This window comes from Cyclopterus lumpus, chromosome 15 (assembly GCF_009769545.1).
Source record: "Cyclopterus lumpus isolate fCycLum1 chromosome 15, fCycLum1.pri, whole genome shotgun sequence".
In the NCBI taxonomy this organism is placed as follows: Eukaryota; Metazoa; Chordata; class Actinopteri; order Perciformes; family Cyclopteridae; genus Cyclopterus; species Cyclopterus lumpus.
The window spans coordinates 23997008-24023287 of NC_046980.1; the positions used below are offsets into that span (position 1 = coordinate 23997008).

Below are 26280 nucleotides of genomic sequence, written 5' to 3' on the forward strand. Positions count from 1 at the left end.
TGAAGACACTAACGAGATGGACTGAAGACACTAACGAGATGGACTGAAGACACTAACGAGATGGACTTAAGACACTTATGGACTGAAGACACTAACGAGATGGACTGAAGACACTAACGAGATGGACTGAAGACACTTATGGACTGAAGACACTAACGAGATGGACTGAAGACACTAACGAGATGGACTGAAGACACTTATGGACTGAAGACACTAACGAGATGGACTGAAGACACTAACGAGATGGACAGAAGACACTAACGAGATGGACTGAAGACACTAACGAGATGGACTGAAGACACTAACGAGATGGACTGAAGACACTTATGGACTGAAGACACTAACGAGATGGACAGAAGACACTTATGGACTGAAGACACTAACGAGATGGACTGAAGACACTTATGGACTGAAGACACTAACGAGATAGACTGAAGACACTAACGAGATGGACTGAAGACACTAACGAGATGGACTTAAGACACTTATGGACTGAAGACACTAACGAGATGGACTGAAGACACTTATGGACTGAAGACACTAACGAGATGGACAGAAGACACTTATGGACTGAAGACACTAACGAGATAGACTGAAGACACTAACGAGATGGACTGATGACACTTATGGACTGAAGACACTAACGAGATGGACAGAAGACACTTATGGACTGAAGACACTAACGAGATAGACTGAATACACTAACGAGATGGACTGAAGACACTTATGGACTGAAGACACTAACGAGATGGACTGAAGATACTAACGAGAAACTAACGAGATGGACTAAAGACACTAACAAGATGGACTGAAGACACTAACGAGATGGACTTAAGACACTTATGGACTAAAGACACTTATGGACTGAAGACACTAACGAGATGGACTGAAGACACTTATGGACTGAAGACACTAACGAGATGGACTGAAGACACTAACGAGAAACTAACGAGATGGACTAAAGACACTAACAAGATGGACTGAAGACACTAACGAGATGGACTGAAGACACTAACGAGATGGACTGAAGACACTAACGAGAAACTAACGAGATGGACTTAAGACAATTATGGACTGAAGACACTAACGAGATGGACTTAAGACAATTATGGACTGAAGACACTAACGAGATGGACTGAAGACACTTATGGACTGAAGACACTAACGAGATGGACTAAAGACACTAACGAGATGGACTGAAGACACTAATGACTCGCGTGACGCCACGTATGACTAAAGTGTGTTTGTTTGACCCATTCGCCTCCCATTCGAGTGGGAGTTGAATGCCTCGTTGGTATCAGAGTCTGAGGAGCGCTGACCAACCGTTGGTATTTGGCGAGTTAGGAGTGAGACCAGGTATACTTTAATTAAAATAATCTTACTGCACAGATACTGCTAAATATTTACAATGGCTTCTCATAGTGTTGTGTTGTGGCAATAATTACTAATTAAGGACAAGCAAGACTTAAAATGATGGGGTTCATTCGATCAGGAGCATGAATTAACTTAATATTTTCCTACTAAACGTTCAATGCTAATATCTATTATTTTAGTACAAGCTCAGCTGCAAGTACATCTCAAGAAGGGCTCTGGTCTCTGTTGTCAAGGAGATGTCGCTGTTGTCATCACATGACTAACACAAAGGATTCATACAAAATATAAAGTTAAAAAAACCTGTGCAGCATTATTGCTTTAATTTTTTTAATGACTATAGCTATAAATAAAAACACTAGCTCAGGTTGGTGATATCAATTTGAATGTACAGTACTTTTCTTTGAGAATTATTGGTGTAAAATGGACTTTAAGATTGGGGTATTTTTAACTGAAACCATAACCAGCTCAACTACCACCAACGCACTTACAACTCTACTGTCCAGGCTGTAGATCACCTCTGTCATTCTGAATAGAGTCAACAGCTATTGTTGGAGCCACAATAACACGATACATCTGCATGGCCTTAGTAGTGAAACATCATGACCCAACCCAACTTGGTCATGCTTAATGAACCGTTGTTGTTGCATGGTTAAGGAAGGAACTATTTGGTTATTGTTGGGACATGGTTAATCAAAATCAACATAGCTTCTAGTACTACTTATCACCCCATGCTGAGAAATCATGCTCTGTCAGCCTGAAGTCGTGTTCACACAGAACAGAAAAAACAAACTCTTGTTGCATATGCAGGGATATTGAGAAGAGTCTTGCTGTGGAAGCTAACGTATTGGCAGGAACCAGTTTGTAAATACTTGCGTTAGTTTCAACTTATTGCTATTATTGCACAGAGGGTGTGGCCATCAGAACAATTAATTCAGTGTCAACAAACAGTAGCACTAATAAGAGTACTATCCTTCATGCAGACTTTGATTCAGGTTAGGCATTGTCCTCCAGTGGTTGAGGTTAGGCATTGTCCTCCAGTGGTTGAGGTTAGGCATTGTCCTCCAGTGGTTGAGGTTAGGCATTGTCCTCCAGTGGTTGAGGTTAGGCATTGTCCTCCAATGGTTGAGGTTAGGCATTGTCCTCCAATGGTTGAGGTTAGGCATTGTCCTCCAGTGGTTGAGGTTAGGCATTGTCCTCCAGTGGTTGAGGTTAGGCATTGTCCTCCAGTGGTTGAGGTTAGGCATTGTCCTCCAATGGTTGAGGTTAGGCATTGTCCTCCAGTGGTTGAGGTTAGGCATTGTCCTCCAGTGGTTGAGGTTAGGCATTGTCCTCCAGTGGTTGAGGTTAGGCATTGTCCTCCAGTGGTTGAGGTTAGGCATTGTCCTCCAGTGGTTGAGGTTAGGCATTGTCCTCCAATGGTTGAGGTTAGGCATTGTCCTCCAATGTTTAAGGTTAGGCATTGTCCTCCAATGGTTGAGGTTATGCATTGTCCTCCAATGTTTAAGGTTAGGCATTGTCCTCCAGTGGTTGAGGTTAGGCATTGTCCTCCAGTGGTTGAGGTTAGGCATTGTCCTCCAGTGGTTGAGGTTAGGCATTGTCCTCCAATGTTTAAGGTTAGGCATTGTCCTCCAGTGGTTGAGGTTAGGCATTGTCCTCCAGTGGTTGAGGTTAGGCATTGTCCTCCAATGTTTAAGGTTAGGCATTGTCCTCCAGTGGTTGAGGTTAGGCATTGTCCTCCAATGTTTAAGGTTAGGCATTGTCCTCCAGTGGTTGAGGTTAGGCATTGTCCTCCAGTGGTTGAGGTTAGGCATTGTCCTCCAATGTTTAAGGTTAGGCATTGTCCTCCAGTGGTTGAGGTTAGGCATTGTCCTCCAGTGGTTGAGGTTAGGCATTGTCCTCCAATGTTTAAGGTTAGGCATTGTCCTCCAGTGGTTGAGGTTAGGCATTGTCCTCCAGTGGTTGAGGTTAGGCAGAGGTTAGGCATTGTCCTCTAGTGGTTGAGGTTAGGCATTGTCCTCCAATGTTTAAGGTTAGGCATTGTCCTCCAATGTTTAAGGTTAGGCATTGTCCTCCAGTGGTTGAGGTTAGGCATTGTCCTCCAGTGGTTGAGGTTAGGCATTGTCCTCCAATGGTTGAGGTTAGGCATTGTCCTCCAATGTTTAAGGTTAGGCATTGTCCTCCAATGGTTGAGGTTAGGCATTGTCCTCCAATGTTTAAGGTTAGGCATTGTCCTCCAGTGGTTGAGGTTAGGCATTGTCCTCCAGTGGTTGAGGTTAGGCATTGTCCTCCAGTGGTTGAGGTTAGGCATTGTCCTCCAATGGTTGAGGTTAGGCATTGTCCTCCAATGTTTAAGGTTAGGCATTGTCCTCCAATGGTTGAGGTTAGGCATTGTCCTCCAATGTTTAAGGTTAGGCATTGTCCTCCAGTGGTTGAGGTTAGGCATTGTCCTCCAGTGTTTAAGGTTAGGCATTGTCCTCCAGTGGTTGAGGTTAGGCATTGTCCTCCAATGTTTAAGGTTAGGCATTGTCCTCCAGTGGTTGAGGTTAGGCATTGTCCTCCAGTGGTTGAGGTTAGGCATTGTCCTCCAATGTTTAAGGTTAGGCATTGTCCTCCAGTGGTTGAGGTTAGGCATTGTCCTCCAGTGGTTGAGGTTAGGCAGAGGTTAGGCATTGTCCTCCAGTGGTTGAGGTTAGGCATTGTCCTCCAGTGGTTGAGGTTAGGCATTGTCCTCCAATGGTTGAGGTTAGGCATTGTCCTCCAATGTTTAAGGTTAGGCATTGTCCTCCAATGTTTAAGGTTAGGCATTGTCCTCCAGTGGTTGAGGTTAGGCATTGTCCTCCAGTGGTTGAGGTTAGGCATTGTCCTCCAATGGTTGAGGTTAGGCATTGTCCTCCAGTGGTTGAGGTTAGGCATTGTCCTCCAATGGTTGAGGTTAGGCATTGTCCTCCAATGTTTAAGGTTAGGCATTGTCCTCCAGTGGTTGAGGTTAGGCATTGTCCTCCAGTGGTTGAGGTTAGGCATTGTCCTCCAATGGTTGAGGTTAGGCATTGTCCTCCAGTGGTTGAGGTTAGGCATTGTCCTCCAGTGGTTGAGGTTAGGCATTGTCCTCCAATGTTTAAGGTTAGGCATTGTCCTCCAGTGGTTGAGGTTAGGCATTGTCCTCCAGTGGTTGAGGTTAGGCAGAGGTTAGGCATTGTCCTCCAGTGGTTGAGGTTAGGCATTGTCCTCCAGTGGTTGAGGTTAGGCATTGTCCTCCAGTGGTTGAGGTTAGGCAGAGGTTAGGCATTGTCCTCCAGTGGTTGAGGTTAGGCATTGTCCTCCAGTGGTTGAGGTTAGGCATTGTCCTCCAATGGTTGAGGTTAGGCATTGTCCTCCAGTGGTTGAGGTTAGGCATTGTCCTCCAATGGTTGAGGTTCGGCATTGTCCTCCAATGTTTAAGGTTAGGCATTGTCCTCCAGTGGTTGAGGTTAGGCATTGTCCTCCAATGTTTAAGGTTAGGCATTGTCCTCCAATGTTTAAGGTTAGGCATTGTCCTCCAGTGGTTGAGGTTAGGCATTGTCCTCCAGTGGTTGAGGTTAGGCATTGTCCTCCAATGTTTAAGGTTAGGCATTGTCCTCCAGTGGTTGAGGTTAGGCATTGTCCTCCGGTGGTTGAGGTTAGGCATTGTCCTCCAGTGGTTGAGGTTAGGCATTGACCTTGAATTGTTGATGTTAAGTTTTGACCTTGAATGGTTGGGGTTAAGCATTTCCCTTGAATTATTGAGGGTAAGACGTTGGCCTAGAATGGTTGAGGTTAGACAAGGACTATGATTGGTAAAGGTTTTTTTACAAACTTTTTATTCATTTTGCTGTAATTATTTTGCTACAATCTAAACAATTTACCAATTATCCAATTGCCTGACCATGCACCTCCAGCATAACAGTAATATCCACCTCTCTAAAGAAAGTTTCCTGTAGGATGTTATAGTCTCCATCTCACAGAGAAATCCTAGAAGCACAATGTGAAGAGCCCACATCCACAACATTATTGATTTGCAGTCATTAAATATGTGTATATACAATATATATAAGTGTGCTCTAAGCAATTCAGTGTGCATTTATACTTGAGTAACCAGAAGCAATGGTGAGCATGTGTGGTCTACACAAAATGAAGTGAATAATCTGGCAATGGAAATGAAGCAGCAGTTCTGCTATAATGTTTTATGTTAAATCTGTATCGACATATTCAGTATACATAACTAGAAATCACTTTAAATTTGTGAACAAATCTATATATTTTTCAGGGAGGGCATTTTTGACATTTGTTCTAAATAGAAAATAATAAAGTTATACAATGTCTTCCCCGAAAAGGTGTCTATTGGTCTATTTTTAATTAAATAAATGAATCTGAAATGTGTTGAGCTTATTCTCATCAATATGTTGACACGATAGGGTGAGGGTGACTCATGGATGATTCATATTAGTTTTTCCCTGCTGATAAAATAAACACAACCACAAAGCTTCACATTGGTGATGAAGAACTTAACCTGTGCAAGGAAGGCTTTTATTGGAAAGTTCTTCAACTGAGAATATTGGAAATACAGGATTAAACCAATAATAATAATAATAATAATAATAATAATAATAGGCAAACACCCAACTGGACAACACACACACTGTAATATAAACTGTCAAACATATATTACCAATAGGTACAAGGTAATCAATATCACAACTGATCAATAGAACACATAATGTTACATCTTTTGGGAAAGTGCACAATATCCTAATTAATTATCTCAGAGCAACAGGAACAATAAAGAGAATGTGTATGTGTGTGTGTGTGTGTGTGTGTGTGTGTGTGTGTGTGAGTGGTTGTGTGTGTGTGTGTGTGTGTGTGTGTGTGTGTGTGTGTGTGGGATCTGTGTGTGTGTCTCCCGCTCCACACTCGGACTGTGATTCTTGATGCATCTACACATCCGGTCCAGTAGGTGGCGCAGTGCACCGTTTACGTTGGTTTGCGATCCGCCAATATAGCAGGAAGAAGAAGAAGGAAGCCGGAAGTAAACAAGTCGTCGTCCACGCTCACGTGACTCGTTCTGGCGAACTGTCTCGAGGTGAGCGACAGTGGAGCGGTACAGATAATAGTTTGTCATGTTTGTTGATTACAAAGACACGTTGACAGTAGCTGTTGTTGTTGCCTGTGTGACCGTTTCCGGTTGCCTCTTGTTGAGGTGACTCACGTCATGACGTCACAGCCTCCACGCTAAGCGGTAGCCTGAGTTAACCCGGGTAAAGAGACGTGTGAGGTGGTCTAACTAAAGCGGTGGTTGTACTCTGAGCTGCGTTATTCTCCGGAACGCCAGAGGGCGCACTAACCAGACGAGTAACTCTGGGTTAAGAACATTGTCTGTAGGTGTAACCGGAAAAACACCGTAAACCAACCTCCACCGTGACGAGGAGGCTTTGTTATTATCTATAAACTCATATCTCAAGATATCACTGTATTCATCCCCAGGGGGGCGTTTAGTGAAGCAGCAGCAACCATGTTTACATGTATACAATAAAATAAAATAGCAAGGCAGGACATAGTACGTTTACATTTAAGAATGAATGAAAATGTAAAAATAAAGGCATTATGAAGAAACAAAGGTGAACATCCTGTAAACTATTTGATTTACCTGTTTCTAAAGCCCAGAAAGGCTATTTGTTCTTCTTTGTTGATCCAGACATGTAAATAGAGCTTTTATCAGAAAACTCACGTGATTCCAGAGGTGCACGACCAAAGCAGATGTAACTTTAGCTGTAGGGTGAGAGTTTGAGGGGAAAGAACGTTTTCCGAGTAATGTGAAGGTAACGTTGTTGTTGTTGTTGTCGTGGTGAGGTCCAGGATGACTCAGGTGAGCCATCAGCAGTGGGGAGAGGTGGTCGGGCTGGGCCGTGTGGACCTGTGGGTCCTCCAGTCCTCCCTGGTGCGCGTGGAGGTCCTGACCCTGGGCGCCATCATCAGGTCCGTGTGCAGCAGAGGGAGGGATGGCCGCCTGGAAGACGTAGTCCTGGGCTACGATGACCTGGAAGGTACAGGAAGGAAGATATGTCTGCATTAAAAGAATCAAACTCACATTCATGCTGTTTGTAAGATGACGTATTTAATATAAATTACGAGAAGCTCACTTCCAGCTGTGTTCTTCCCCGGGTTCGTTCTCATAGTCTGTTTTGCTTTGATGATCCATTTCAAATCACATAAAATAAGTAGGCCTCTTAGTTTAAACCAGAGGTGAAAGTAGTGACGTGCTTTCCGGTGCTACGAACACAGCCTTCATCGCTTCATACGGTTCTCCTCCCACGCCCAGCTGAACATGTAATATAGACAATTGAATAGATGGAAAGCAGATGAAATGTTTGTAAAAATAAAGTATGAGTCACTATCTGTGGGGAAGGGGGGGGGGCAAAGACACATTTACTCTTGTGCTCTGTCTGTTTTTGTTTAACACAATAAGCAAATTAAAATAATGTAATCTCATGGTTATCTTGAGATGACATTACTACTTAACAACTAATGTAATAAGGTCACATTTGACTGTGATGGTTGTTTCGTACCGTAGTTTATTGTGAGGAGGTTACATGGGGCCACACGTCATAACGGTTTATTTGTTTTAGCAAAAGAAAATTACAAATACATCAGGCATCTGTTTGACCCGCTGTCCATAGATTGAAACTCAAAATCGTGAGACGTCACGACTTATTCATCATCTCAGAAGCTGCCGTTCGCCAGCTGCATTCTGCCCTTTGTTTGGTGGCTTTAAATGTCAGTAACACTTCATCGAGTCGCATTTGGTAGAACAGCAGTGGGAGATGTTTCCGGAAAGCGCTCGGAGAGTAAGTGAGGAGATCAAGCGTTGCGTTGGTGAGGGTGAAGAAGAGTACGCTGTGTTGTGTTGCCAGGTTACGTGTCAGACCGGCGGTACCTGGGAGCCGTGGTGGGCCGCGTGGCCAACAGGATCGCTCTGGGACGCTTTGTGGTGGAGGGGAAAGAGCACCGACTGGATGTCAATAACGGACCCAACGCGCTGCACGGGGGGCTGCGGGGCTTCAACAAGGTACGGCTGAAGGCTGAGAACACAAGTGGAAGCGGATGAACCAGGAACGTGAGAGCGTGACGAGTGTCACGTGACTCCAGTCTGAGGCAGTCTGCCCTGAGCCATCTCCCTCAGTAGAAACCATGAAGAACACATAAACAGATACAGGTGGTTTTATTAAATTGAGTATGTTATCCATGGTGGATCCAAGTGGATCACAGATCGGAAAAGAATTGAGTAAATATAACGTTTGGAGCCCTGATCACTAATTATTGATGATTGATGGATCCCTTTGTGGTTTTGGTCTACAAGGATCCGGAGATCATTTTTTTGGGCCACCGTCCCAAAACCATCACAATTAATAAATGTTATCCTTTGTTATAGTAATTTAGAGTATTTTTTTCTTTATAAAAACAAAATTGAAATGATAAGCAAATATCATATTGTATTTTTTTAAAGATTAAAACAAACCTTGTCATTAGTAGTTTTTCTGATGCATTATTAGAGCTTATTGTAAAAAGCTCATAATTCATCTCAAATATATATTATGGATGCATGTGAAAACATATCCTTCAAACTGGATTTATTCTAGTTTATCACCAACACTACATTTGACCAGATTACATTTGAACACATCATGATAAATTACCTCCAGCCAGTACTTATTTTAACTGAACAGAGCCTGAACGCATCATAATGTAACAGAACTCCTCTGGTTGTATAGAAGTCTATGCTTCATGTGTTAAAGCTGCATTCTCTCTCCTGACCACCAGGGGGCGACTCCTCTGGTTGTATAGAAGTCTATGCTTCATGTGTTAAAGCTGCATTCTCTCTCCTGACCACAAGGGGACGATTCCTCTGGTTGTTAAGAAGTCTATGCTTCATGTGTTAAAGCTGCATTCTCTCTCCTGACCACCAGGGGGGCGACTCCTCTGGTTGTATAGAAGTCTATGCTTCATGTGTTAAAGCTGCATTCTCTCTCCTGACCACCAGGGGGCGACTCCTCTGGTTGTATAGAAGTCTATGCTTCATGTGTTAAAGCTGCATTCTCTCTCCTGACCACCAGGGGGCGACTCCTCTGGTTGTATAGAAGTCTATGCAAGATGTGTTAAAGCTGCATTCTCTCTCCTGACCACCAGGGGGCGACTCCTCTGGTTGTATAGAAGTCCATGCTTCATGTGTTAAAGCTGCATTCTCTCTCCTGACCACCAGGGGGTGACTCCTCTGGTTGTATAGAAGTCTATGCTTTATGTGTTAAAGCTGCATTCTCTCTCCTGACCACCAGCGGGCGACTCCTCTGGTTGTATAGAAGTCTATGAATGTTTAAAGGTGCTACATTTAGAGCATATCTATCATAGAGGCATTGACGGCCCTCTCCCTCTGTGTGTCACGCTAAAGCTGAGAGACAACAGTCTCTCAGCAGGTGGGTATTTACTCCTGAGAAACAGGTGCATATCCACTGTGACCTCTGTGCTTCCTGTAAGAGTGTTTTATTTTACATACGCTGTTATTGATCTCTTAACAATAACAATGACAACTTCCACTTTACAACCCTGCATCTGTAAATGCTGTACTGTACATATGAGTGTGTGTCTTCAGGCTGTCTGGCTTGCTGCAGCAGTGGAAGGTGGTGTACAGCTGAGTCTCACCAGTCCAGATGGAGACCAGGGTTATCCTGGAGAGGTCCAGGTCTCTGTGTCCTACACCCTCCAGGTAAGAACACCTGGAGTTATTGGGAGGAACCTTTAACTGGTTATGAACTGGTTGTATTATGTTTAGTTTGATCAAAGGTCAACCCTAACCCTAGGCAAACCCTACACCACGAGACCACCAAAGAGAATTCCATTTGAGTCATTCTTAATGCCTGTTATCAGGTCTACATGCCTGTTATCAGGTCTTCATGGCTGTTATCAGGTCTGTTATCAGGTCTTCATGGCTGTTATCAGGTCTGTTATCAGGTCTTCATGCCTGTTATCAGGTCTGTTATCAGGTCTTCATGCCTGTTATCAGGTCTTCATGCCTGTTATCAGGCCTGTTATCAGGTCTTCATGCCTGTTATCAGGTCTTCATGCCTGTTATCAGGTCTACATGCCTGTTATCAGGTCTACATGCCTGTTATCAGGTCTTCATGCCTGTTATCAGGTCTACATGCCTGTTATCAGGTCTTCATGCCTGTTATCAGGTCTACATGCCTGCTATCAGGTCTTAATGCCTGTTATCAGGTCTGTTATCAGGTCTTCATGCCTGTTATCAGGTCTTCATGCCTGTTATCAGGTCTTCATGCCTGTTATCAGGTCTACATGCCTGTTATCAGGTCTTCATGCTTGTTATCAGGTCTACATGTCTGTTATCAGGTCTTCATGCCTGTTATCAGGTCTACATGCCTGCTATCAGGTCTTAATGCCTGTTATCAGGTCTGTTATCAGGTCTTCATGCCTGTTATCAGGTCTTCATGCCTGTTATCAGGTCTTCATACCTGTTATCAGGTCTTCATGCCTGTAATCAGGTCTTCATGCCTGTTATCAGGTCTTCATGCCTGTAATCAGGTCTGTTATCAGGTCTTCATGCCTGTAATCAGGTCTTCATGCCTGTTATCAGGTCTGTTATCAGGTCTTCATGCCTGTAATCAGGTCTTCATGCCTGTAATCAGGTCTTAATACCTGTAATCAGGTCTTAATACCTGTTATCAGGTCTTAATACCTGTTATCAGGTCTTCATGCCTGTAATCAGGTCTTAATACCTGTAATCAGGTCTTAATACCTGTTATCAGGTCTTCATGCCTGTAATCAGGTCTTCATGCCTGTTATCAGGTCTTCATGCCTGTAATCAGGTCTTAATACCTGTTATCAGGTCTTCATGCCTGTTATCAGGTCTTCATGCCTGTAATCAGGTCTTAATACCTGTTATCAGGTCTTCATGCCTGTAATCAGGTCTTCATGCCTGTTATCAGGTCTTCATGCCTGTAATCAGGTCTTCATGCCTGCTATCAGGTCTTAATACCTGTTATCAGGTCTTCATGCCTGTTATCAGGTCTTCATGCCTGTTATCAGGTCTTAATACCTGTTATCAGGTCTTCATGCCTGTAATCAGGTCTTCATGCCTGCTATCAGGTCTTAATACCTGTTATCAGGTCTTCATGCCTGTAATCAGGTCTTCATGCCTGCTATCAGGTCTTAATACCTGTTATCAGGTCTTAATACCTGTTATCAGGTCTTCATGCCTGTAATCAGGTCTTCATGCCTGTAATCAGGTCTTCATAACTGTTATCAGGTCTTCATGCCTGTTATCAGGTCTTCATGCCTGTAATCAGGTCTTCATGCCTGTTACCAGGTCTTCATGCCTGTTATCAGGTCTTCATGCCTGTAATCAGGTCTTCATGCCTGTTATCAGGTCTTAATACCTGTTATCAGGTCTTCATGCCTGTTATCAGGCCTGTTATCAGGTCTTCATGCCTGTTATCAGGTCTTCATGCCTGTTATCAGGCCTGTTATCAGGTCTTCATGCCTGTTATCAGGTCTTCATGCCTGTAATCAGGTCTTCATGCCTGTAATCCGGTCTTCATGCCTGTAATCAGGTCTTCATGCCCGTTATCAGGTCTTCATGCCTGTTATCAGGTCTTCATGCCTGTTATCAGGTCTTCATGCCTGTTATCAGGTCTTCATGCCTGTTACCAGGTCTTCATGCCTGTTATCAGGTCTTCATGCCTGTAATCAGGTCTTAATACCTGTAATCAGGTCTTAATACCTGTTATCAGGTCTTCATGCCTGTAATCAGGTCTACATGCCTGTTATCAGGTCTTCATAACTGTTATCAGGTCTTAATACCTGTTATCAGGTCTGTTATCAGGTCTTCATGCCTGTAATCAGGTCTTCATGCCTGTAATCAGGTCTTCATGCCTGTTATCAGGTCTTCATGCCTGTAATCAGGTCTACATGCCTGTTATCAGGTCTTCATGCCTGTTATCAGGTCTTCATGCCTGTTATCAGGTCTTCATGCCTGTAATCAGGTCTTAATGCCTGTTATCAGGTCTTCATGCCTGTTATCAGGTCTTCATGCCTGTAATCAGGTCTTAATACCTGTTATCAGGTCTTCATGCCTGTTATCAGGCCTGTTATCAGGTCTTCATGCCTGTTATCAGGCCTGTTATCAGGTCTTCATGCCTGTTATCAGGTCTTCATGCCTGTTATCAGGTCTTCATGCCTGTAATCAGGTCTTAATACCTGTTATCAGGTCTTCATGCCTGTTATCAGGTCTTCATGCCTGTTATCAGGTCTTCATGCCTGTAATCAGGTCTTAATGCCTGTTATCAGGTCTTCATGCCTGTAATCAGGTCTTCATAACTGTTATCAGGTCTTAATACCTGTTATCAGGTCTTCATGCCTGTTACCAGGTCTTAATACCTGTTATCAGGTCTTCATGCCTGTTATCAGGTCTTCATGCCTGTAATCAGGTCTTCATGCCTGTTATCAGGTCTTCATGCCTGTTACCAGGTCTTAATACCTGTTATCAGGTCTTCATGCCTGTTATCAGGTCTTCATGCCTGTTATCAGGTCTTAATACCTGTTATCAGGTCTTCATGCCTGTTATCAGGTCTTCATGCCTGTTATCAGGTCTTCATGCCTGTTATCAGGTCTTAATACCTGTTATCAGGTCTTCATGCCTGTTATCAGGTCTTCATGCCTGTTATCAGGTCTTAATACCTGTTATCAGGTCTTCATGCCTGTAATCAGGTCTTCATGCCTGTTATCAGGTCTTCATGCCTGCTATCAGGTCTTCATGCCTGCTATCAGGTCTTCATGCCTGCTATCAGGTCTTCATGCCTGTTATCAGGTCTTCATGCCTGCTATCAGGTCTTCATGCCTGCTATCAGGTCTTCATGCCTGTTATCAGGCCTTCATGCCTGTTATCAGGTCTTCATGCCTGCTATCAGGTCTTCATGCCTGTTATCAGGTCTTCATGCCTGTTATCAGGTCTTCATGCCTGCTATCAGGTCTTCATGCCTGTTATCAGATCTTCATGCCTGCTATCAGGTCTTCATGCCTGCTATCAGGTCTTCATGCCTGCTATCAGGTCTTCATGCCTGTTATCAGATCTTCATGCCTGCTATCAGGTCTTCATGCCTGCTATCAGGTCTTCATGCCTGTTATCAGATCTTCATGCCTGCTATCAGGTCTTCATGCCTGCTATCAGGTCTTCATGCCTGTTATCAGATCTTCATGCCTGTAATCAGGTCTTCATGCCTGTTATCAGGCCTTCATGCCTGTTATCAGGTCTTCATGCCTGCTATCAGGTCTTCATGCCTGTTATCAGGTCTTCATGCCTGTTATCAGGTCTTCATGCCTGCTATCAGGTCTTCATGCCTGTTATCAGATCTTCATGCCTGTTATCAGGTCTTCATGCCTGCTATCAGGTCTTCATGCCTGTTATCAGATCTTCATGCCTGCTATCAGGTCTTCATGCCTGCTATCAGGTCTTCATGCCTGCTATCAGGTCTTCATGCCTGCTATCAGGTCTTCATGCCTGTTATCAGGCCTTCATGCCTGTTATCAGGTCTTCATGCCTGCTATCAGGTCTTCATGACTGTTATCAGGCCTTCATGCCTGTTATCAGGCCTGTTATCAGCATCTCCTCTCTGGGAGCCAACACCCATACCCATACTGGAGGCCCAGGCCACATTGGAGGGAAGGGGGTCACGGGAGAACCAGAACCAGGTCTGCATGTCGCACACTGTCAGAGCCTGCTGCAGTAAAATTAGAGCATTTCTAAAGAGACTCTGGAGACACTCCCACTTTTATCCACAAGCAACACAACATGCAGGTTCCTCGTAGGAGCTTTAATAATCCAGTTTTTGTGTTTAGTAAAATGTAGTTTGTGTTCAGGGGGAAACGCTAACCACTGAATACCAAGCCCGGTCCACCAAGACCACCCCCATCAACCTCACCAACCACTCCTACTTCAACCTATCGGGACAGGTAAGAGCTCATGATCAGCTGTATGATCAATACGTCACGGACAGAGAACGATGAAGACAGTTTCATTCTGATCATCTTTAGTGGAGAAGGACCCGCTGAGAGGGAGGAGGCACCACAAGGGGAAGGATGAGCTTACTACTCAATTGAGATGTATTGAGATCCTTTTTGAAAAGAAAGAACAGCAAAGTAACTCAATGCTCCGTAGTCCAGGACCCTGAGGTCCCCAGAGAGAAGAGCCAAACCCTCCTGAGGGCTCATGTTCTGCTCCTTGACCTCCATCTGGCAACTGTCACGTGGTTTTCTCACCTCTTTGGCTTCACTCTTACACACACATCTTACTTAATATAACGTGTGTGTGTGTGTGTGTGTGTGTGTGTGTGTGTAGGGGGCAGCAGATATCTACGACCATCAGGTGTCCATCACTGCTCAGTGCTTCCTGCCTGTAGACGACACATCGATTCCAACAGGTAAAAGATTTGTGTGTTCTCTCACAACAAAATGAACCCGGCTTTGAGAAAGGGATTTATGGAAAGGTGTGAAACACCTGTTCATCAAGCAGGTAAACAACAGAAACACCTGTTCATCAAGCAGGTAAACAACAGAAACACCTGTTCATCAAGCAGGTAAACAACAGAAACACCTGTTCATCAAGCATGTAAACAACAGAAACACCTGTTCATCAAGCAGGTAAACAGAAACACCTGTTCATCAAGCATGTAAACAACAGAAACACCTGTTCATCAAGCAGGTAAACAGAAACACCTGTTCATCAAGCAGGTAAACAGAAACACCTGTTCATCAAGCAGGTAAACAACAGAAACACCTGTTCATCAAGCAGGTAAACAACAGAAACACCTGTTCATCAAGCAGGTAAACAACAGAAACACCTGTTCATCAAGCAATTAGACAACAGAAACACCTGTTCATCAAGCAATTAGACAACAGAAACACCTGTTCATCAAGCAGGTAAACAACAGAAACACCTGTTCATCAAGCCGGTAAACAACATAAACACCTGTTCATCAAGCCGGTAAACAACAGAAACACCTGTTCATCAAGCATGTAAACAGAAACACCTGTTCATCAAGCATGTAAACAGAAACACCTGTACATCAAGCAGGTAAACAACAGAAACACCTGTTCACCAAGCAGGTAAACAACAGAAACACCTGTTCATCAAGCATGTAAACAGAAACACCTGTTCATCAAGCATGTAAACAGAAACACCTGTTCACCAAGCAGGTAAACAACAGAAACACCTGTTCACCAAGCAGGTAAACAGAAACACCTGTTCATCAAGCAATTAGACAACAGAAACACCTGTTCATCAAGCATGTAAACAGAAACACCTGTTCACCAAGCAGGTAAACAACAGAAACACCTGTTCATCAAGCAATTAGACAACATAAACACATCAGGATAGTTGAACCAGACTTCAGTAATCAGGATAGTTGAACAATGTACCACAAGGCTCTGCATACAGTCTGTGAGTCAGTCAATGTGGTGTTCAATGTAGGCTCCAGAAGGTCTGTAATAATTGATTCCTTGAGGACAGAATGGATAGCGCTCGTACAGGAAGTCATCATCACGTCATAAGAACTCTCTCCCTATGAAACGTTAATATAACTAATATCACTTCATCAATGAGGAAGTGAGCTGTCATTTTCTTCAGGGGGCGTGGCCAGATTATCCAGCTAGACTGAATGAGCCTGTGCTGGAGCAGGTTCACATGTTTGGATGTGTTGCTATGGTGATTTTGCCAAACTTGCTTCGAGGAACCGAAAAGCCTCGCTTGTGTAATCTCATCTGGAAAATTATCCCGCTAAACACGTTAGCCACGAGAAATGGGGCGCTGGTCTTCTTAAAGCATTAGTATCCTAACAGGAAGCTCAGGGTGAGGCTTGTTTTATTTTCAAAATAAAAGCACACAGAAGTCACTGGATGTTTACAGGAAACTCGAGATGGATCTAGTTTTTCAAAATGAAATGAATGAGACCTCAGCTGATATTTGCGATACAGTTGGGTTATCTTTTCACATCTATCATACATTAATGGTATTATTCAACATTTAAAGTTGAAAGGCAACTTGCTCCATGGATTGTGAATGGTAGTGTCTATAATGCGTCTTCTGCGATATGAAATGTATCTTCTTGAAGTAGCATTACACGCGACATGGTGAAGCTACGCTGGAGTCTATCATTATTATATCTTGTTCTTGGAGTCCACAGCTGAACGCTGGTGTTCAAAGAGTCTTTCTGGTTCTGCCTGTGTTTCTATTTCAAGAGGTCGGTCCTGTTGTTCCAGATAACTGGTGGTTCACTCCTCCTCTCCTCTGCCTGTATGAGGAATCCTTCTTCACCACGTGCTGTAATTATGGTGCTTTCCATACAGAGGTGTGGAACTATTGTGCTGTTGTGTGGGAGTGTGTTCCTTCATGCTCCGTCAGACCAACGGTCTCATTACTCTGCAATTAGCTTTTGGTTTCCTGGGAGACGGAGGAGCTAATGGCTGTTTGTTTGAAATCAGGATGGAAATCCACCTCGAACGTGAACACGACTTCAAAACATGCAATTGGTCGCGTGCTATGCAGAGTTCACAGTGGAGGGCTGTTTCTTCTTTTTCTCTGAAGCAGTAACATGAGAAAAGGCTGGCTCGGTGGTGTCGTTCTGTAAAACGGAGCTTTCTCAGAATGATGATGTAAGCTGCCCACTGAGTGAGCTGTGTGGGAGTGAAGTTAGACGCTAACAGAGCTATCGGTACAGGGACCTGCAGCCATCAATACGCTTTGTTTGTCTATTTTATTTGTTTTCAGGCCAGTCATTGGTTTAAAATTGGTCCCAAATAAATCAGTAACTGTTTATGAATTCTTCATGTGCTGAAAGAGTCGATAGCATTTCCATTCAGTGTTGTTTTGCCATCCATCCAAAGATGCCCTTCATGGTTCCCTCTATCGACCAGCCTCGGCTAAATATCCTGTAAACAAGCTCAGTAATCGTGTTTTTAGTTTAGATTGTATGATTTATATATTCTTCAGGTGTATTCTTGTCATCATCTACCTCTTCGCCAGTGTTTTGATACATTTTGTAAAAATAAAAACATGATAAATGCATCACAGTATTGATGTTCAGGCTGGTAGAAGTATTATTCTACCTGAAACAGAATGAAGTCTCTCTCTCTGTGTGTGTGTTGATTTCAGAGCGGCTCACTGGCCGGCCGAGTGCCTTTTAGTGCATGTGAGTGAAAGTTAGTGCATGTGAGCAGGGCACCCGCTGGTTAGCTCAAGGCTGCCGTTACCCAGTGTCTCAACATCTAACCTTAGTTCAGTGATACACGATCACCAATCAATAACCTAATCCATCTGCAGGAGAGATCAGACGAGTGGATGGCACGCCCTTTGACCTCAGGAAGCCTGTTCTGATTGGCCCCCGGCTGAAGGAACTCCCAGGCCCGGGGTTTGACCACAATTTCTGTCTGTCATCAACTGGGGACGACTGGGCCGAGAGACACGCTGCCAGGTGAGCTGCAGACGACACTTTACTGACACACACACACTACACTGACACACACACACTACACTGACACACACACACTACACCGTCACACACACTACACTGACACACACACTACACCGTCACACACACTACACTGACACACACACACTACACTGACACACACACTACACTGACACACACACACTACACTGACACACACACACTACACTGACACACACACACTACACTGACACACACACACTTTACTGACACACACACACTACACTGACACACACACACTACACTGACACACACACACTACATCGTCACACACACTACACTGACACACACACACTACACTGACACACACACACTACACCGTCACACACACTACACTGACACACACACTACACCGTCACACACACACTACACTGACACACACACTACACTGACACACACACTACACTGACACACACACACTACACTGACACACACACACTACACTGACACACACACACTACTCTGACACACACACACTACACTGACACACACACACTACATCGTCACACACACACACACTACACTGACACACACACACACTACATCGTCACACACACTACACTGAAACACACACACTACACTGACACACACACTACACTGACACACACACACTACACCGTCACACACACTACACTGACACACACACACTACACTGACACACACACACTACACTGACACACACACACTACACCGTCACACACACTACACTGACACACACACTACACCGTCACACACACACTACACTGACACACACACTACACTGACACACACACTACACTGACACACACACACTACACTGACACACACACACTACACTGACACAGACACACTACACTGACACACACACACTACACCGTCACACACACTACACTGACACACACACACTACACCGTCACACACACTACACTGACACACACACACTACACCGTCACACACACTACACTGACACACACACACTACACTGACACACACACACTACACTGACACACACACTACACCGTCACACACACTACACTGACACACACACTACACTGACACACACACACTACACTGACACACACACTACACTGACACACACACACTACACTGACACACACACTACACCGTCACACACACTACACTGACACACACACTACACTGACACACACACACTACACTGACACACACACTACACCGTCACACACACTACACTGACACACACACTACACCGTCACACACACACTACACTGACACAGACACACTACACTGACACACACACACTACACTGACACACACACTACACTGACACACACACACTACACTGACACAGACACACTACACTGACACACACACTACACTGACACACACACACTACACCGTCACACACACTACACTGACACACACACTACACCGTCACACACACTACACTGACACACACACACTACACTGACACACACACTACACTGACACACACACATTACACTGACACACACACTACACCGTCACACACACTACACTGACACACTCACACACACTACACTGACACACACACACTACACCGTCACACACACACTACACTGACACACACACTACACTGACACACACACACTACACTGACACACACACTACACTGACACACACACACTACACTGACACACACACACTACACCGTCACACACACTACACTGACACACACACACTACATCGTCACACACACACACACTACACTGACACACACACACTACACTGACACACACACACTACACTGACACACACACACTACATCGTCACACACACTACACTGACACAAACACACTACACTGACACACACACACTACACCGTCACACACACTACACTGACACACACACACTACACTGACACACACACACTACACTGACACACACACTACACCGTCACACACACTACACTGACACACACACTACACCGTCACACACACACTACACTGACACACACACTACACTGACACACACACTACACTGACACACACACACTACACTGACACACACACACTACACTGACACACACACACTACACTGACACAGACACACTACACTGACACACACACACTACACCGTCACACACACTACACTGACACACACACACTACACCGTCACACACACTACACTGACACACACACACTACACCGTCACACACACACTACACTGACACACACACTACACTGACACACACACACAACACTGACACACACACACTACACCGTCACACACACTACACTGACACACACACTACACCGTCACACACACACTACACTGACACACACACACTACATCGTCACACACACACACACTACACTGACACACACACACTACACTGACACACACACACTACACTGACACACACACACTACATCGTCACACACACTACACTGACACAAACACACTACACTGACACACACACACTACACCGTCACACACACTACACTGACACACACACACTACACTGACACACACACACTACACTGACACACACACTACACCGTCACACACACTACACTGACACACACACTACACCGTCACACACACACTACACTGACACACACACTACACTGACACACACACTACACTGACACACACACACTACACTGACACACACACACTACACTGACACACACACACTACACTGACACAGACACACTACACTGACACACACACACTACACCGTCACACACACTACACTGACACACACACACTACACCGTCACACACACTACACTGACACACACACACTACACCGTCACACACACACTACACTGACACACACACTACACTGACACACACACACAACACTGACACACACACACTACACCGTCACACACACTACACTGACACACACACTACACCGTCACACACACACTACACTGACACACACACACTACACTGACACACACACACTACACTGACACACACACTACACTGACACACACACACTACACTGACACACACACTACACTGACACACACACACTACACTGACACACACACTACACTGACACACACACACTACACTGACACACACACACTACACCGTCACACACACTACACTGACACACACACTACACCGTCACACACACTACACTGACACACACACACACTACACCGTCACACACACACTACACCGTCACACACACACTACACTGACACACACACACTACACTGACACACCTACACTGACACACACACACTACACCGTCACACACACTACACTGACACACACACTACACCGTCACACACACACTACACTGACACACACACACACACTACACCGTCACACACACACTACACTGACACACCTACACTGACACACACACTACACCGTCACACACTACACTGACACACTACACCATCACACACACACTACACTGACACACACACTACACCGTCACACACACACTACACTGGCACACACACACTACACCGTCACACACACTACACTGACACACACACTACACCGTCACACACACACTACACTGACACGCACATACTACACCGTCACACACACTACACTGACACACACACTACACCGTCACACACACACTACAATGACACACACACACTACACCGTCACACACACACTACACCGTCACACACACTACACTGACACACACACACACTACACCGTCACACACACACTACACTGACACACACACCCTACACCGTCACACACACACTACACCGTCACACACACACTACACTGACACGCACATACTACACCGTCACACACACTACACTGACACACACACTACACCGTCACACACACTACACCGTCACACACACACTACACTGACACGCACACACTACACCGTCACACACACACACTACATTGACACACACACACTACACCGTCACACACACACTACACCGTCACACACACACTTCACTGACACACACACTACACCGTCACACACACACTACACTGACACACACACACACTACACCGTCACACACACACACTACACCAACACACACACACTACACCGTCACACACACACTACACTGACACACACACACTACACCGTCTCACGCACACTACACTGACACACACACACTACACTGACACACACTACACCGTCACACACACACACTACACTGACACACACACACTGCACCGTCACACATACACTACACTGACACACACTACACCGTCACACACACACACTACACTGACACACACACACTGCACCGTCACACATACACTACACTGACACACACACACACTACACCATCTCACGCACACTACACTGACACACACACACTACACTGTCACACACACACACACACACACTACACAGTCACACACACTACACCGTCTCACACGCACTACACTGACACACACACACTACACTGTCACACACACACACACTACACAGTCACACACACTACACCGTCTCACACGCACTACACCGTAACACACACACTACACCGTCACACACACACTACACTATCACACGCACACTACACTGACACACACACACTACACCGTCACACAAACACACTACACCGTCACACACACACTACACTGACATACACACACTACACCGTCACACACACACTACACTGACATACGCACACTACACTGACACACACACTACACCGTCACACGCACACTACACTAACACACTACACTGTCACACACACACTACACCATCACATGCACACACTACACGTCACACGCACACACTACACCGTCACACGCACACTACACTAACACACAACAGTGTCACACGCACACTACACTAACACACACTACACTAACACACATACTACACTAACACACGCACTACACCGTCACACACACTACACCGTCACACGCACACTTCACTGACACACACACACTACACTGTCACACACACACACACTACACAGTCACACACACTACACCGTCTCACACGCACTACACTGACACACACACACACACTACACTGACACACACACACACTACACTGACACACACACTACACCGTCACACACACTACACTGACACACACACACTACACCGTCACACACACACTACACTGACACACACACTACACCGTCACACACACACTACACTGGCACACACACACTACACCGTCACACACACTACACTGACACACACACTACACCGTCACACACACACTACACTGACACGCACATACTACACCGTCACACACACTACACTGACACACACACTACACCGTCACACACACACTACAATGACACACACACACTACACCGTCACACACACACTACACCGTCACACACACTACACTGACACACACACACACTACACCGTCACACACACACTACACTGACACACACACCCTACACCGTCACACACACACTACACCGTCACACACACACTACACTGACACGCACATACTACACCGTCACACACACTACACTGACACACACACTACACCGTCACACACACTACACCGTCACACACACACTACACTGACACGCACACACTACACCGTCACACACACACACTACATTGACACACACACACTACACCGTCACACACACACTACACCGTCACACACACACTTCACTGACACACACACTACACCGTCACACACACACTACACTGACACACACACACACTACACCGTCACACACACACTACACCAACACACACACACTACACCGTCACACACACACTACACTGACACACACACACTACACCGTCTCACGCACACTACACTGACACACACACACTACACTGACACACACTACACCGTCACACACACACACTACACTGACACACACACACTGCACCGTCACACATACACTACACTGACACACACTACACCGTCACACACACACACTACACTGACACACACACACTGCACCGTCACACATACACTACACTGACACACACACACACTACACCATCTCACGCACACTACACTGACACACACACACTACACTGTCACACACACACACACACACACTACACAGTCACACACACTACACCGTCTCACACGCACTACACTGACACACACACACTACACTGTCACACACACACACACTACACAGTCACACACACTACACCGTCTCACACGCACTACACCGTAACACACACACTACACCGTCACACACACACTACACTATCACACGCACACTACACTGACACACACACACTACACCGTCACACAAACACACTACACCGTCACACACACACTACACTGACATACACACACTACACCGTCACACACACACTACACTGACATACGCACACTACACTGACACACACACTACACCGTCACACGCACACTACACTAACACACTACACTGTCACACACACACTACACCATCACATGCACACACTACACGTCACACGCACACACTACACCGTCACACGCACACTACACTAACACACAACAGTGTCACACGCACACTACACTAACACACACTACACTAACACACATACTACACTAACACACGCACTACACCGTCACACACACTACACCGTCACACGCACACTTCACTGACACACACACACTACACTGTCACACACACACACACTACACAGTCACACACACTACACCGTCTCACACGCACTACACTGACACACACACACACACTACACTGACACACACACACACTACACTGACACACACACTACACCGTCACACACACTACACTGACACACACACACTACACCGTCACACACACACTACACTGACACACACACTACACTGACACACACACACTACACTGACACACACACTACACTGACACACACACACTACACTGACACACACACACTACACCGTCACACACACTACACTGACACACACACTACACCGTCACACACACTACACTGACACACACACACTACACCGTCACACACACACTACACCGTCACACACACACTACACTGACACACACACTACACTGACACACACTACACCGTCACACACACACTACACCGTCACACACACACTACACTGACACACACACACTACACTGACACACCTACACTGACACACACACACTACACTGACACACACACTACACGGTCACACACACACTACACTGACACACACACACACTACACCGTCACACACACACTACACTGACACACCTACACTGACACACACACTACACCGTCACACACTACACTGACACACTACACCATCACACACACACTACACCGTCACACACACACTACACTGACACACACACACTACACCGTCACACACACTACACTGACACACACACTACACCGTCACACACACACTACACTGACACGCACATACTACACCGTCACACACACTACACTGACACACACACTACACCGTCACACACACACTACAATGACACACACACACTACACCGTCACACACACACACTACACTGACACACACACACTACACCATCACACACACACTACACCGTCACACACACTACACTGACACACACACACACTACACCGTCACATACACACTACACTGACACACACACCCTACACCGTCACACACACACTACACCGTCACACACACACTACACTGACACGCACATACTACACTGACACACACACTACACTGACACACACACTACACTGACACACACACTACACTGACACACACACACTACACTGACACACACACACTACACTGACACAGACACACTACACTGACACACACACACTACACCGTCACACACACTACACTGACACACACACACTACACCGTCACACACACTACACTGACACACACACACTACACCGTCACACACACTACACTGACACACACACACTACACTGACACACACACACTACACTGACACACACACTACACCGTCACACACACTACACTGACACACACACTACACTGACACACACACACTACACTGACACACACACTACACTGACACACACACACTACACTGACACACACACTACACCGTCACACACACTACACTGACACACACACTACACTGACACACACACACTACACTGACACACACACTACACCGTCACACACACTACACTGACACACACACTACACCGTCACACACACACTACACTGACACAGACACACTACACTGACACACACACACTACACTGACACACACACTACACTGACACACACACACTACACTGACACAGACACACTACACTGACACACACACTACACTGACACACACACACTACACCGTCACACACACTACACTGACACACACACTACACCGTCACACACACTACACTGACACACACACACTACACTGACACACACACTACACTGACACAAACACATTACACTGACACACACACTACACCGTCACACACACTACACTGACACACTCACACACACTACACTG

General features: G+C 45.5%; 1 protein-coding gene across 4 annotated transcripts in view; it reads left to right on the forward strand.

The window, feature by feature from the left end:
* The first annotated feature begins 6370 nt into the window (after nt 1–6370).
* galm (galactose mutarotase) overlaps nt 6371–26280 on the forward strand; it is a 29670-nt gene continuing 9760 nt past the window's right edge. For 2 of the 4 annotated variants that reach the window (XM_034552378.1, XM_034552381.1), the window contains exons 1-7: nt 6371–6469; nt 7237–7430; nt 8298–8452; nt 10031–10144; nt 14311–14403; nt 14789–14870; nt 17768–17918. In XM_034552378.1, coding sequence (XP_034408269.1) covers nt 7244–7430; nt 8298–8452; nt 10031–10144; nt 14311–14403; nt 14789–14870; nt 17768–17918 — 782 coding nt within the window. In that variant the 5' untranslated portion in view covers nt 6371–6469; nt 7237–7243. Of the gene's footprint in view, nt 6645–7236; nt 7431–8297; nt 8453–10030; nt 10145–14310; nt 14404–14788; nt 14871–17767; nt 17919–26280 lie in introns of all 4 variants that reach the window. The other 2 variants (XM_034552380.1, XM_034552379.1) reach the window with 2 other exon arrangements.